The sequence below is a fragment of the Juglans regia genome, chromosome 3 (assembly GCF_001411555.2).
Source record: "Juglans regia cultivar Chandler chromosome 3, Walnut 2.0, whole genome shotgun sequence".
Taxonomy (NCBI): domain Eukaryota; kingdom Viridiplantae; phylum Streptophyta; class Magnoliopsida; order Fagales; family Juglandaceae; genus Juglans; species Juglans regia.
In genome coordinates, this window is record NC_049903.1 from 4,390,150 (window position 1) to 4,406,135 (window position 15,986).

At 36.5% G+C, this 15,986-nt stretch overlaps 2 protein-coding genes across 10 annotated transcripts; both read left to right on the forward strand.

The window, feature by feature from the left end:
* The first annotated feature begins 233 nt into the window (after positions 1–233).
* On the forward strand, positions 234–7,952 carry LOC109013347 (transcription factor TGA2.3-like). Of its 9 annotated transcripts, none has more exons than XM_035688597.1 (14): positions 236–458; positions 1,071–1,275; positions 1,647–1,721; positions 2,550–2,672; positions 3,109–3,206; positions 3,785–3,858; positions 4,009–4,152; positions 4,412–4,489; positions 4,567–4,638; positions 4,784–4,861; positions 4,983–5,034; positions 6,493–6,764; positions 6,923–7,171; positions 7,331–7,952. In XM_035688597.1, the coding sequence occupies exons 3-14, from the start codon at positions 1,705–1,707 to the stop codon at positions 7,475–7,477; spliced, it is 1,404 nt and encodes a 467-aa protein (XP_035544490.1). In that variant the 5' UTR covers positions 236–458; positions 1,071–1,275; positions 1,647–1,704; the 3' UTR covers positions 7,478–7,952. The 9 variants fall into 9 exon arrangements, with proteins under 9 accessions (XP_035544496.1, XP_035544490.1, XP_035544491.1 ...); XM_035688598.1 differs by lacking the exon at positions 236–458 and adding an exon at positions 610–803; XM_035688599.1 differs by lacking the exon at positions 236–458 and adding an exon at positions 812–936.
* A 603-nt stretch (positions 7,953–8,555) lies between these two features.
* On the forward strand, positions 8,556–13,292 carry LOC109013348. Its single transcript, XM_018995398.2, has 3 exons — positions 8,556–8,795; positions 11,117–11,258; positions 12,989–13,292. The coding sequence occupies exons 2-3, from the start codon at positions 11,136–11,138 to the stop codon at positions 13,064–13,066; spliced, it is 201 nt and encodes a 66-aa protein (XP_018850943.1). The 5' UTR covers positions 8,556–8,795; positions 11,117–11,135; the 3' UTR covers positions 13,067–13,292.
* Positions 13,293–15,986: the final 2,694 nt, after the last annotated feature.

Genomic DNA, 15,986 nt, shown 5'->3' on the forward strand with positions numbered 1-15,986 from the left:
AAAATCAACGCATGCAAGTTGTTTTAAAAATAATTGTATTTTCAGATATTTTCATTTTAAATATGAGTCAAATATAAAACACTTCTTATGTATGATTTGTAGTGTAGTGTGAAGATGGTGTTAAAATTTGTCCATGTGCAGTTACTTTCATTTGACAAAGAGGGTTGCGTAATATTTTCACTAGTTCCTGTTCCCTTGATATTTCTTCGAGTCCTTACCGACCCAGTTAAGTTTACTATTCCAAAAATTGGCACGTTATTCCGCTGTTCTTTGAGGCTTAGAAAGTGAAGTCCGCAACATTTCAATCCAAAATAGAAAGAGATTCATATCATTATTCTCGTCTATCAATTCAGTATCTTAAGGGTGTTCAAATTCATCTCTATGTGGATGTCTTGAAACTTGAAAGACTCTGAACGGATATAAAATACTGCTTTGCTTTGATCAGGTTCAAATAACAGGTATTAACTCTTGATCTTCTTCCTCATCTTCGTTAAGAAGAACAAAATCTAGTAGTTTCCGTGATCCGAGCATAGAGATCTTTCACCTGTAGAAGTACGGGCAGCGGAGAAAGATCCCTTCTTGACAGCGGTGAGAAAAGAAAAGTACATAAAAAAATACGGGTGGCTTTGAAAAATGAGAAAGAGGGAGGCAGAGGAAAAAGACGTATGGAGGAGCTTGGAATGGTCTGGACGTCACGCTTCGTCTAACCTCTCTGTGCCTTTGAAAGAAATCTATTTGCTTCGAACGCCGGACCTGCGATTTCATGGCTGACAGTTTACTGGTGACTTGATTCTATCTGACGGGTATGGGAGGTTGAAATTACGTAAATACCCTTATTCATGGCCTATGGTTTGGGTTTTACCGGGTTAATTATGGAACTTCAATCTACCTGCCATCAGTACCTTCGAGCCCTGCGACATTTTCCTCTTCCCAGACGTCTGCTTTCTTCTCAGCCCTCTCCTCTCTTTTTAATTTTCGTTCAGACGCCTGCTTCGTTCTTTTCATCTCAGAGCTTTCGTGTCTTTGGGGTTTCTCGGGGCTTATTTTCATACATAACTTTCTTGTCTTAGGGTTATCCTACTCGTCGAGCTCAGGTCTTGGAAACGAGGGCCTTGTCATTTTTTGCCAAAACAAGCAAAGCCGTCCTACTTGGTTTCTCGCTCCCGACAGAAAGTTACTGAAGTCTTCAGCTACTCTCCTCTCACTCACTCTCTCTCAGTCGGTTGCGTCGCCCTGTTTCGTCGCCTGCAATTGCCGTCGCACAAAAGTCCTTCGGTAAGCTTCCTTTTCCTTCAATGATTTTTTTTTCCTTTTCTCCTTCACCTAGCATCACCTCTTGATCAGCTCCTGCCACAACGGCTCACGTATTTCTTTATGATTTTCGCGATGCTGGACTGCCCGTTTTAATTAATGAGTAAATTCTTCAATCTCTATTGCATTTATGCGGGCCAATTCTTTTTTGAATCATTTAACTTAATGTCTATAGATGCCGCTATTGTGTTTTTCTTGATGCTCAGGGATGTTTCACGTCCCCAACCTGGATGTAAACTATTTATTTTATTTTCGCTTCTCTTGTGATACCTGTTTGCTCCTTATTAGTCATATGTCTTTACTCATAATTTATATTGGGCTTGGTTTTTTTGCAGGAACACGTATTAGTGGATCGACCCCCGGGGGGGGGGGGGAAGGTTGGAGCTAACGAAGATGGATGCAATTAGCTTGTATGGATATGCCTTTGATTTAGTTTACTTGCAAGTAAAACTATCAAATGATTTTTAGGCCTCCTGAACATTGATTGCAAGAATTCTATGAGAAAGTATTGCAAAAGCAGGCGTTTTTTTGAGTTTACAAAACTAGCAGTACAAGCAAGTTTTTGTATCGAAATATATTAATATTCAACCTCTGTGGTTCCGTATAAGAGTAATCAAGCATGTGCCTCGCACTAGTTATACCTAGGAAGACAGTTTGTAGTACAAAATACTGTATGCCGATCAAAAAGTCAAACCAACGTAGTGGTATATATCTGCAAGATAGCTCACTGCGCAGGTGTTTCAGTTTTCTTCCTTAGCTTCTCTCCCATCTTCAGCTTCTGAGTATTGCTTAGACAGTAAAAATCAGTGTTTTTAGCACCGTCTTCTGTTATATGCGTTGGTAAACAGTGTTTTCTGCTTCAAGTTTGGGATTATCTATGCAGTTTGTGGTGGTTTTAGAGATTAAAAGAAAAGTTGGTGGTTTTGGTGAATTTGGTACTGGTAGGGTTTTGTAAAGGTTTAGGATGCTGTTCTTGACACCCGGTGCCAATAAAAAAAAAAGGATTTTGTATAGGTTTAGGATGCTGTTCTTTGACACCCAGTGCCAATAAAAAAAAAAAAAAGGGTTTTGTTAAGGTTTAGAGGATCTTTTATCTGATTGTACGGAATAGGAGGTTGATGAAGTAATAGTTTAGCTTAGCTAGAAAAGCTATATGCATACTGTGATTTGGGTTTCTAGTTATTTCTGTTTGAGTGGATTTAAGATTTTGGGTTTTGTTTTGGGGCATAACGTGGCAGATGTGATGATTGTGATGGTGATTTCATGGGCAGTAGAACAGTGGAGATTGGTGCAGAAGATGGTAATAACGTTATGACAGGGATGCTGAGTTTGGTTCCTGCAATACCCAATTCAAATTCTCTGTAAATTTCCTTCTATTCCTCCCAGTTAGAAGTTCACCTTTGATTTGAATTCTACTGTTAAATTTCTTTTGCTGTGAAGGTTCATTGATTTTTCAGGACTGATACCAGAATGCATATATATCTTTTCTATTAAAGTTCTTTTGATGTGTATATTTTCCATTCAATGGATGAACTCAGTCACAAATAATGATTTAATACTGAACATCAAAATTATGTTGATTGTGTAAGTCTAAAAAATTTATCTCTATTGTTCAGTTATTATTAAGAATGTAGAGGTTTTACATTATCAATGCATATTTCTATGGATGGATATCTGTATTGTTAGCATAATTTTAGCTTTTAGACCTGGCTGGGGTATATTGATTCCTCGGTGTTCTGGGATTTTAATTTATTTCTTAGTTTTTTTGGTGATAGTACTGAATCTTGTGGCTTTTAGTGGCACAGAAGGAAACACCATTCGATCTTCTCGAATTTCAGACTTGGGAACATTTGAGCAGTCCCTTGGATTTCGCATAGAGGATGCTGCTGACCTAAGTATGTTCCAACAATCTGAGTCTTTATCTGAAGTATTGAGTAGAAGTATCGTTTCCAATACCAATATCTTAGATCTAGATTCATTATCCATATTGTATGTAAATAAGCATGCAGATATGAGTTGCCTGGTAACGTTCCACATGAATCTGTGATAGTCCAATATCCATGTTAGCTAATTCTTATGGCCTCACATCCAGGTGTTGTAGTATGGTTATTGTGGTCCATGTGTTCTGCAATTATTCTTCTGTAGGCTCAAAAATACCCTTGATTGCTGATATTTTGTCTGTTGGGTAAATTTTTGTTACCTTTTCTAAAATTCCTCCTGAAGAATAATCTTCAAATTCATGTAATAATTCAGGTTATAGGAATTGCCATTGCCAGTATTATATTGGTATTGTTTCAGAGTTGACAAAATTCTATTTTGGTAATGCATGTAATATGAAGTGTCATAGATTTTAAAGAACTTGCGAAATATGTAATAATATGGTTTACGCAATTTTTAGGATGCATATTTCTGTTCTTGTATGTCTCATGCATCTTAACTCATTTTGTCCTTTTGATAATATTATGTCTTCTAGTTCCTGTATATTACCAGATGAAGTCGAATGGCCAGGCACTGGGTACAGATAATCAGTTTGCCACTTTAAATAAGGTAATCTTTATGTTTGTTTACGGTTGCTTCCTTCAAGTTAAATAAAATTAGTACTAAACTCAGCTATCGTGCTCTCTCTCCTGTTTTGTGGAATTTAGTCACTTTGTATTCTCAGATATAAATCTATTTGCTCCTATTTTGTGGTCTTAGACATTACAACTACAGACAGAACCACAAGCAAATCTGGTTTCTACATTTGGTGGCCATCGTGAAAACTGGGGGGAGTCCACTATGGCAGAAGCAAGCCCAAGGACTGATACCTCAACAGATGACACCGATGACAAGAATCATGGGGTGACGTCTCTTAATCTTTTTCTTCTGTTTTGAGATCAGATCTAATAATTACTTATTAGGACTGCTACTATGTTTTAATTAGATGCTAACAGTAATATGTACTGTCAGTGACATCATATGATAAATCTGTATTGGTAATTATCATTGCGTTTGGCGCCGCTTGATGAACAGAACCCCAAATCCATAGGAACATCTTTCTCATTGGAAAGCTTGGATGCTCTTTAGCAGTGGATTTAAGCTTTGTGTTTTCCTTGTGCAGCATGAAAGGGGTCAATTGACTGCTGTTGTAGTTTCTGATTCCAGTGACAAATCGAAAGAGAAATCAGGGGATCAGAAGGTAACATGATTTGAATAATTTTTATTCAGATAATGTCAGTTCGACATTGTTGTATATTTACTATTGTGTTTGAAAAGAAAATCTTGCAGACATTACGCCGGCTTGCTCAAAATCGTGAAGCTGCCAGAAAGAGCCGATTAAGGAAAAAAGTAGGCCCTCATGTTATTTTTTTCTTGAATATTGTTTCATTTTCATGCTACTGTGTTTTTTTAACAAATCTACATATGCTGGAATGCAGCTTACACTGCTTATGGTATACCGTTTATAATGTTTGCCACCACCTCCTTTTTATAGGCATATGTACAACAGCTTGAGAGTAGCCGGCTAAAGCTAACTCAACTAGAGCAAGAGCTGCAGCGAGCCCGCCAGCAGGTTTGAATATGGTCATTCTACTCTATGCATAATCTATTCTCTACTTTTATCTTTTTCCTTTTCAATATGAAGATTTTGGATGTTGTCTTTCTTATGGTTTCATTGATTTTTACTCGTGTAGGGCATATTTATTTCAAGCTCTGGAGACCAATCTCATTCGATGAGTGGAAATGGTATTTACCTTATTTCCTCCTTTTGATATATATGGTTTGTGTGCCTGGAGAATCTTTTTCTGATCGCTTTAGAATCAGCTTCCTTAATATTTTGTATTGTCGTTAAAATATTTATTGAGGTCCAATTTTACTTGGGCACCTCAAGTGGTTGCTTATCTTAACTCTCTTGTATACAATGTGTATGCGGAGTACACATTTTGAGCTTTTTAATGAAATTTTTGTTGCTTGTTAAAAGAGTATGCCAAGCTATCCATGCTTATTTCATTTATAGCTCATTCAATTTGCTTTGGCAGACTACATGAGATGAACTCAAGCCTAATTGCTGCTTGATTTCTAAAAGAGTTTCTCAAACAGGTTGTTGGCTTGCCCACTTGAAATACGTTTTATTCTAATGTTCATTGGTTTTGCCTTATTGGGTTCCTCCAAAGGTGCAAAGCCGGCAACCTTATTCTATCATTGGCCAAACCATATTATATGCCATTATTCTCCAAGCATCTACGTTGATTTCAGTCTGTCCTACATTCATGACCTTAATGAGTAATTTAGTGGTGGTTTTTGTGAAGTAGTTTTCTTTTTCTAGTTGGGAATTTTCAGTTTAGCGGCCTCAAGAAGAGAGAGAGAGAGAGTCCAAGCCACATATGAGCCTACTCTAAAATGACTCGTTAACTTCTTGTTCTTGAGAATTGGGATTTCATTTACCACTTTCCTATGCTCAATCTGGGGTTACTATAGTCTCTCCTTTGAATTCCTGACGTTCGACCATTTCATTATGGGGATCAAGTCCCACTTTTTTAGTTGGAATTGGTTTTGATACCATCTCACAATCGAAGGAAAGCTCAAGCCACATTTGGACTATACTCCAAAAGTGATAGTCAATATTACAATTTGAGCTCCTTGGTATCCTTATAAAAAGTAAAACTTTTTAACCCCAAACAATTTGGGTCCCATTCACCATCTAGTTCTGAACCATTTGTAAATAAAGCCCAAGCCACATCTGGGCCTATGCTTCAAAATAACAATTTAGTGTTACAATTGGAGCCTATTGGAATAGTCATAAAGATCAATTAACTTTTCCCTCCCCTGTGATGTGGTAATCCACCCCCTTCGTATACTCAATCTGGGGTATTACAGTATACATCTTATATATATAGGTTTTGCCTTTTGAGTTTTCTTTTCCCTAAAAAAAAAAAGAAAGAAAAGTTGGGTTTGTGCATGTTATGATTCCTGGGTTGCAGCTTAAATGGTTGTATTCTTGTGTGATCCTCGTTGTGAGATTTCTTAGTATGATCCTTGAATTTAGATGCCATTAGTAACAAGCTAGATTGCATGTATCTTTGCGCATCATTCATTCCCGTATGTTTTCTTGTTTTCTTGGTGCTAGGGGTGCAAACTTTCCTTTTCCTTATAACAGATCTTCAATGGTTAAAGGTTTTCCATGTTGATTGCATTGGTATATAGGTGCCTTGGCATTTGACATAGAGTATGCACGGTGGCTAGAAGAGCACAACAAGCAGATAAATGAGCTGAGGGCTGCAGTCAATTCACATGCTGCTGATGCTGAGCTTCGCACCATTGTTGACAATGTTACGGCACACTTTGATGATATTTTTAGGCTGAAAGGCATTGCGGCAAAAGTGGATGTTTTCCACATCTTGTCAGGAATGTGGCAGACAACAGCGGAACGATGTTTTATGTGGATTGGTGGCTTCCGATCATCTGAACTACTCAAGGTCAGTTTATTTTTCATGCTCTCTTTTCTCTCATCTGCTGTAGATAAGAATGTGAGGTAGCCGGAGATCACAAATAGTACACCTTCTTGTCAGAATTTTCGATGTATTCCTTTTTTGAATCATTTCATATGGTTTTAACTGTACTGTGAATAGTGCAGCTTCTTGTGAATCAGTTGGAGCCGTTAACTGAGCAACAATTGGTGGGCATCTACAACTTGCAGCAATCATCCCAGCAGGCTGAAGATGCTCTCTCACAGGGCATGGAGGCATTGCAGCAATCCCTGGCCGAGACATTGGCCAATGGGTCACCTAACCCATCAGGATCATCTGGGAATGTGGCGAACTATATGGGTCAAATGGCCATGGCAATGGGAAAGCTTGGAACTCTTGAAGGGTTCCTTCGGCAGGTAATTTTCTCTTTTGGTTTCTGTCCCTCTGGTATTAATGATTGGACGGTAGGTTTAGAATGAAAGTGATTTATAGGCAAGTACTTTTTTCAAGGAGAAATGATATTTGCATCAACAAATAATCTCGTTCTCTTTGTGCGGTCCTCTGGCAATTACCAGGCTGATAATCTGCGTCAACAAACACTCCAACAAATGCACCGGATATTGACGACCAGGCAATCAGCCCGCGCTCTTCTTGCAAAAAATGACTACTTCTCTCGTCTACGAGCACTCAGTTCTCTCTGGCTTGCCCGGCCACGAGAATGAGAAGCACAGAAATCCTCAATGAAGTTGTTATCCCGAAGGCAGCCCCCCATCCATTCGAATTAAGCTTCAAGTTTGTGAAGGGTCAGGCATATGATTCACACCATAAGTCAACTACAGCTGTTATTAAATTTCAAATTCCTTTCGGGACCTGGTTGTGGTGCCGTAAGCTCACATTTGTGATATAAGCCTCCATCTGTAGTTCTAGTGTAGGTGGGGTGGGGGGTCACGTTTGTTTGTTGTTGATATTGTCTCCATCTGTAGTTCTAGTGTCACATATGTTCTTCTAGGTATTTTGTTCTTACTCATTATGCTCAAAACTATGGTGATAATCTTATTATGTTAGATGTTAAATAGAATCGATGAGAAAAATAGCACATTAGTTGTAATGTAAAATCTAGGTTACAGCTCTCAATTTGTATACCAGAATTTATTTATATATTATCGGTGCAGGAGTTCTGTTTTGGTTGTTTGGGAATCTTTTCTTCCACGTGAACATTGATATCTATTTTATTTTTATCCCGTCTATCCGATCTATACCGGAAAATATCAAAACGACGGCAGTTAAAGAGTACAAGGATGAAATAATGCTTAAAATAATCTTGTGCTAAAATACATGGCAGGTTTGTGGCAAATCTGTCACATTATAATGCTTTCCGAATATGCGTACAAAAATGAAGAATAATGAACAAAAACATACACTTGGAACTCCGGGGTATGTTTGGAGACGCTCTTAGCTATCTATTATAAAGTGGTGTGTCGTCCTCTAAGCATCTGATGCGTTTTCAAAGTTGGAACTCCATACATATGGCTGGTGGTGTATCATATAGAACACGAATATAAGTAATTAGACTAAATTATAATCGGTTTATAAGTTGGTTTCACTAAATTCTAACTGCTCATGAATTTAATTTTTTTTTTTAATTTAGAAAGTGGCTACTAGTGTATTAATATATTTTTTTATTTTTAAAAAATCTTTAAATGAGTTAAAAAATGTGTAAAAAAAAAAGAAAAAAATGAATTTTACTTTTAACCCACTGGCCATGTGGAATGACCGAAATGCCATAAATTGTAACGTTGCATCTTCTCACCCCCGTGACCCAGCCTTCCTCTACAAACTTCTTCATTTCTCAAAACAGAACTCTGCTCTCACCCTCCGTTCGACGGCGAGGTTTGGACGACGGCGACTTCCTCATTCGACGCCTTTCGTTCTTCAAACCAAAAAACTCATTACTCCAAGGCTAGGTCACACGACGGCGATTTCCGCAAACCGCAGCAACCTATCACTCGACGGCGACTTCTTCATTCTGGAGTAATCTGGGTACAAAGCTCCCTTTTGAATTTTATTTTCATACCTGTTGAGTAGTATTTGAACCACTTGATTTCCATTTGTGAACTCTTGTATTTAGATTGAACTGAGATCATTTTATGTGAAATCGATTTGTGAATTCACTGCTGTTCTGTTGTAGTGATAGACATTTGTGAACTATTGGGAATCTATTTGCCCATTTGTGATAGTCGGTGGGCACACGAAATGCCAACTTTGCTTCACGTCGGTGGGGAACAAAATGCACAGCTTCAATTTACAGTTTCGTTGGCTGCTCTTAGGGCTTTTTCACTCTTCTGAAACGGAAGGAAAATTTTCGTGCGTTTTTGGCTTTTTGGTTTGGGTTTTTTTTTATTTCACTAAAGACATGTCAATGTACACGCTGGCCAGTGTGTTAAAATTCAGTGTGCTCCGTAGCAGAACTCATTAGTTTAGATGGATTAAGATCATTTTAATAGCCGAACATAGCCGCAGAAAACTGCTTTCGGGTTCTTTCACAGTTCCCATTCACCGTGAAACCCATTTTCCCACGTTCACTGACGTCCAGCTTCCACAGTTTTGCCGCCGAAGAAGACATTGGGTATACTTCCAGATCTCCTTTTGATTCGTTCCTTTTAATAATAAACTCCAATGTAATGTTTTCTAGCGTACCGAAGGGTGCGATCTCCTTTTGATTCGTTCCCGGAAACCAAATTCACTTGCTCATAATATGGTTCCACTTTCAGCTAATTGCTTATTATGAATCTGTTTTCTATAATTTTTTAATTTGGTTTCCTTTTTATTTTTCCTTTTGTTTTCCCTTTCTTTCTTTCACTTTGCTCTGCGTTTCACGGCAATAATGTTCTTCATTTTTTCCTTTCTTTATTAAGTTCCCTTTTTTTTTCTTTATGGTGGCGTGAGCACAGCGGCTATTGAAATATATCTTTTGGGCTGAGCAAATCCCTTGTTTTCTTCCCCTAATACGCAGAAAATTTTGAACTCATTATTAATTAGTTCCTTCGAGTACTCAATAACAATTACACATTCCTTTGCTATCAGTTCTCTTGATCCCCTCTCTGTCTCTCTCCCCGAGTTTCTACTACTAAGTAGCACTTCTGCTATTCCATCATAGAAATTGATTTCGATCAAGCTGAAAAAGCCCTATATTATTAGTAAGCTAGCGCCCTGCAATCTTTCTAAAGTGCTAACGAGCAAGAAAAGGCCCCTTACTATAAATAGGCTAAGGCGCCTTTAATAATATTATAATATAAGGCGCTTCTTTATCAAAACAGGAGTTGCTTCTGGGTAAATGAAATATCGAATTTAAAAAGTAAGTTTTCCTCGATGGTACAAGAAAATAGAAAACAAGGGTTGACGATGTCATGGTACAAGCATGTACAGTGAAACGCCTGCGAGAAGAGAAATAAAAGAAGGTCACAGGAAAGGAAGCAGAGCTTGGTGCCTTACTGTCTTTCATTTATCTTCCTTGGTCTTTTGGTCATTTTAATATCTTCCAGAATGACAGGTGTCGACTGTGTTAAAATTAGGGCTTAGAATAACATTTTCGCCAGACTGCGTTTGGATGTTGAAATGAGTTGAGTTGAGTTGTGAATAGTAGTATTTTATGGGTCTCATTGAGATGAGTTTAACTTTTTTAGGTTGAAATGTATAAAGTAGGTTGAGATGAGTTTTTAACTTTTTTATGGGAAGTTGAAAAAGTAGTGGGTCCTATCAATGATTGGTTTGAGATAAGTTGAGTTGGGTTTAACAACCAAACACACCTAAAAATATTTTTCATCGACTTGGCTTTTCCTCATTTGGCTACCCGCTCTCCCCAACTGCTACATTTTGTTGGGTATGGTTCTGATTTTTATTCTCCCCATCTTTCTGTTCGTTTTAGAAGCTAGAGTCCAGGGTCTAGAGGATAACTTCCTCAGTCTTTATTTTAGAGTTTGAATTAAATTTTGAGCCTTTACAGCACTGTGACTCGGTTAAATTCATTAGTGCTTGAAATTCATGGCAAGCATACCAGTTGTTTGATAAAATGGGTGTGGGAATCTTGATGCTTATCTCAACTGATCTGGGTTACTGTTGGATAGTGCTCATTGATCTTTCTGAGGGATGAAATGCTTCTTCTTTTTTCGCCTGTAGTTGAGGTATCTTAGTTGCAGGAAACCTATTATTTGAGATGAAATGATCATGTCAGAACCGCTGAAGCTTGTGAAGTTTCATTTTTCTTCTGTTTGACTGTGGGCTGTTGCCATTGTGCTTTCCTTTTTGCTTTTCATTTGTATACATATGGCGACGTTTTCTCAACCTTGAACTTGTGATTGCAGGGCTAGATAGTTAAAAAAGATGCCGCATAGAACTCGGCCTATGGCAGCCCTTTTGTTGTTTACTGGACTCAATGTTGTTCTAGTGTCAACCATTACTCCTGTCTATGATTTCGTGTGCTTCCATCCTTATTGGGAAAGAAGGGTATGTCTTTATTATCGTTATCTATTCGTGTTGTTATATTTTAAACCACACTTCTTTTCTTCTCTTAACAGAGATGGAATGATTTTTAGTTGAGTGATATTACTTTCATCGTCCATATTGGCACAATGTTGTTCATTCATCATGCCATGTCTCTGGCTTCCCCTACATTTATAAAATTATGAAATGGATAACTTCTTTTAACATGGACAAAGACTTTAAGAATACATGCATGCAGATAAAATGTGTGCCAGCACTCAACTTTTAGGGATTTTTGACGATTGTCTATGACAATATTTATTTATTTAATTATCATGACAAGGCTGTTTGGATGTATGTCTGATTTTCTGACCAGTTGGATGCATTAGACCAACCCGGACATTTTTTCCCGGTTCAACTGCCTACTCTGGTTTGGTGTATTGTTGTTTAAACTTATGGTGGCTAAACAACAACTTCTTTGAGAATTATAGAATGCAATCCTAGAGGGACTTATTGTTTTTTTTTGGGGAGGGGGGGGGGGGGGGGTTGGCACATGTTTGAGGTGTTGGTGCAAAAGTTTGTGAAACCTCACTATTTGTATGAGACTGGTTACCTGTCAAGGTGCAGCGTAGTGATTAAAGAGAGGGTAATCCAGGGGAACTCCTACCTTGGTGAGATTTCACGTCATAAAAACAAATTGTAGTTGACTGGTTGTGCAAAAATATGACGCCCATGCTGATTGGTTTGTGAAGGGCATGATATGTTAATAATTATGTCATGTATACTAGAAGAAAGCTTGTTAAGGCATTTGCAAACGTCTAAGAATGTGTTGAGGTTGGACCGATAAATAAAATGGGCTGGCCAACAAATTTATGAGAACCAAACACATTGTAGAAGTCAATGTATAAGATAAAGTTCACCATTGGCAGAGCAATTGCGTTGGTTTTGGACCGATCGAAAAGAAATTGCATTAGTTGGTTTTGGAACTCTTGAGAGCGGAATGCTCATAAGCTGTCCTTAACATGAGTTTTCTTTTAGCAAGAGGTGAAGCAATAGCTTTCAAATAGCCTTGTTAATCAGATGTGATTAAGGAACTTCAGACCCATAAGGTGTGATAAATTAGGTCTGAATTTTGATTACTGTTGATAATAATTAATCCAAATTGATTTAGTCCTGTGATCTGCCAGCCATAAGCATATTTCTTAAGAATAAGGGGCGCGGTGTTAATTACGAGTCAAATGTTACTTAAAAAAAAAAAAGTTAAATGCACTCCCAGCCTAGTGGGAGGATAACAAACCCAAGGTCTTTGTCATACTCTAAAACGTCGATGATTTTGTTAAGATCTCGCATGGACTTCTTGTTTGACCAACACCCGAAGTTGAAAGTATTTTCTGGACTCTTTTTTCCCTTAAACGTTCGACAATGCTTGTAATATGTGTCATTGATACCGATAGAAAAAATGTGCCATTAATAAATAAGCGGTGGTGTTAGCAATAGGCCAGGTTTTGGTTGGTTGTGATAAGCTTGAGATTACAAAGTTTTAGAATTGCCCTAACCAGGAGTCTGTCTACCTGTTTACTTCAAATATTATTTAATATGGTGATCACGTTAACGCGTGTAAGAATATTATTGTGGCTTTTAAGTAGTTGGATACCCGTCTGTTTTGCTGGCACTACCATGAGCCAACTTAAATGTGTATGGGAATTTGGTCAATATAGGACTTATCCATCTTCATATTTTTTCTCCTTTTACAGAGAGAACAGCGTTGTCAAGAGCGTGAACTTGCTTCGGCAAAGAGGTCCGAATCAACACAAAACGTTATGCAAGGTTGAAGGAAGTCAAGATCAGATGACAAAGGAGAGAAAGAAAGGGAAAAAAGAAATATGACAAAGAAGCTTTGCATGAGTAGCTATTGATTTTCATGTTTATATATATATATATATATATATATATATATTGTTTGGAGCTTATATTCAGTATATTTTACTGCTGGGTATGTATGCTATAGGACACCAATCATTTAGAATAAAATCATGGTTGATCTGTCTCTAGCAAATAGTTCTCTTTGTGTTCTGTCTAGGCATTGCAATACTAGCTTTTGATCTACTTTCTGTCCTCAAATGATCGAACTGTGTGGGAAAAGTCATCCTCTTAATATGGTTAAAACTTTCTCAGATAGTTGAAAGATGCAGGGAACTTAAATAATTAAAATTTTCTCTTCCATTAGAATAGCCTTAATTTACGTTCAATACAGTTAGGAAGGTTCCACTCATGGCACTCACGGTTAGCCACCCACCTTTATTCAAGTAAAACAGAAGATGATCGTATAATGCTATAATGCGTTTTAAACATCAACTGTTTCTCTTAAATAAATAAAAACTTGTGGATTCAACTTCCGACCAAAACAGAAAGCATTCAACTTCCGACATTAAATGAATTTGGACTTTGGAGTGCCACGCAAATCAATTGTGTCCCTATCGTAGGATGGTGAGAAAGACCTACTTTTGATGATATGAGTCTCTAAATGCTCATTCATTTTGGTAGGCACTATTATTGCTAGTGCTACCTTCCATTCCTTCTTCTTGAGGGGCTTAATGTTTTAGTTTTACATCAATTTCGTAAGGGTAGTCAAGCTGTAGATCTTCTGGCGTCAGGGTGAAGAGGGGCGTAATATTTGTTATGAGTGTGATCAGGAGTTACCACTCCTTTTGAAAGGTATCATTTGGCTCGACAAACTGAGTCTTCCACGTATTCGTCTCTAGCCATTTTCATTTGAACGTTTGTGTGTACTAACTATGTTTTTCAGGTGGTTTAGGTTTTTATGTCTTTGCAATGAATTTTTTGGAGTTGTCCATGAACTTGTTTTTTATTGAAGTTTCCATGTTTTCATGCATGGGTTGGGGTATTTTATATATATTTATAACCCCCAGATATCGGGTTTTGTAACTGCGATTTTCCTCCACCACAAGTGAGGATAATCAATAAATAAAAAAAAAAAAAAAGTGAAGATAATCAATAAACTTGGAGTCCTAATTTTTTTATTACAAAAAAAAAGTGTCTAACTAAATTCTGTCACATTTTTAATTCGTTGGGCCTACACCTGACTTTAATACATATGGGATTGCATCATCTACAATCCTAAATTACTATTACTTATATATTGAGTAAATTTCATATTGGCTTCACTTAAAACTCCAGATGATGATTCTTTATGTTTGGGTCAAACTACTTGCTTAAGGTCCAAGTCATAGATAAGCTCATATTTTAAAATGTCTCGATACCATAATTAGAGCTCGTTGAAATTATTATAAAGAATATGAACATCCCCTCCCGAACAATGTGTGAATTCATGTTTCACCTTCCTATATTCGATTCAATATGGGGGGCAAGCCATTCATCATAGACAACATGATCAAGTTTCATATTTCTAGTCGAGTTTGATATTATTATTATTATTTATAACAATTCTATATATGTTTAAGTTGCATGATTCTATGCTCCAAAAGAATTATTCAAAGTTACAATTGGAGTTTCTTGAGATCATTGTAAAGAACAAGAATATCTCTCTCGAGTAATGCTAGATTCCTTTCTTACACTCAATTCAATATGGGATATTAGCGGCTTTTATCTCAATTTTATACTATCATTATGAATTTACATCAATGTTTTAGTATTATTGTGATTTTACATTAGACCTGTATTATTTATATATGTGTCTGTACATGAATACAATTGATTAACTTGAATCTGAGTAATCATTTAGGTGTAATTTGGATAGTGAGTTAAGATGAGATGAATTAAAATAAAAGTTGAAAGTCGAATAAAATATTATTTTTTAATATTATTATTGTTTTGAGATTTGAAAAAGTTAAATTATTCATTATATTTTATGTAATAATTTAAAAATATTATAATAATTAAATGAAATGAGTTATGATTAACTCTAAATACAAACAGGAGACTTGGTAACAAATTCACGGGTTGAATATCACAGAATGTGAATGTAAGTAGTAATTGCTTGTTGAAGCATTACTCTCATGTCCATCAATGCATATTTACCAGTTCTAACATTACCAAATTGAAATAAACCTATGGACCGACCTCATAACTAATAGTGGCTAAAGCTAGAAGATGAAAAATAAATCCGGATAAATAATGAAGAGGCCGCACATATGGATATAGATTTCAACGAGTACGTGACCCACCACTCATTTTCTACATTTTAGGTGCTAAGGTGTGTGTGCATATTGCATAATGTATGGGTGGGACCAAATTAATTTGAAAACCCCCAACAAAATAGATTTAAAATCAACGGATCATGTTCGTACCAACCGGAGGATCAAACTCGACCCGATCTGCTGCACATTATTGCCAAGATCAATTCCGTACAGAGAGCCATGTGTCAGGAACGTATAATCGACAATACGTGGGAATTGGAAAAGAATAATGATATTTATTATTTATTTTTTTTTATATTTGTTTTTTTTTATTTTATTTAATAATTAAGAAAGTAAATATTAAAAAAATTATATATATATTTTTAAATTTTTTTAATAATTAATGATGTTAAAAAAATAATAATAATAAAATTTAAAAATTAAAAAAAAACTTGAATAATAGATATGTAAATCCATTGAAAAAGAGAGATGCTAGGCTGCTCTCTAGCAGTGATTTATAAGAGTAGTTTAGGCAAAATTTATTTATTTTTAATTTATTTATTTATTTTTTAATGTTTTTAAATAATTTTAAAAA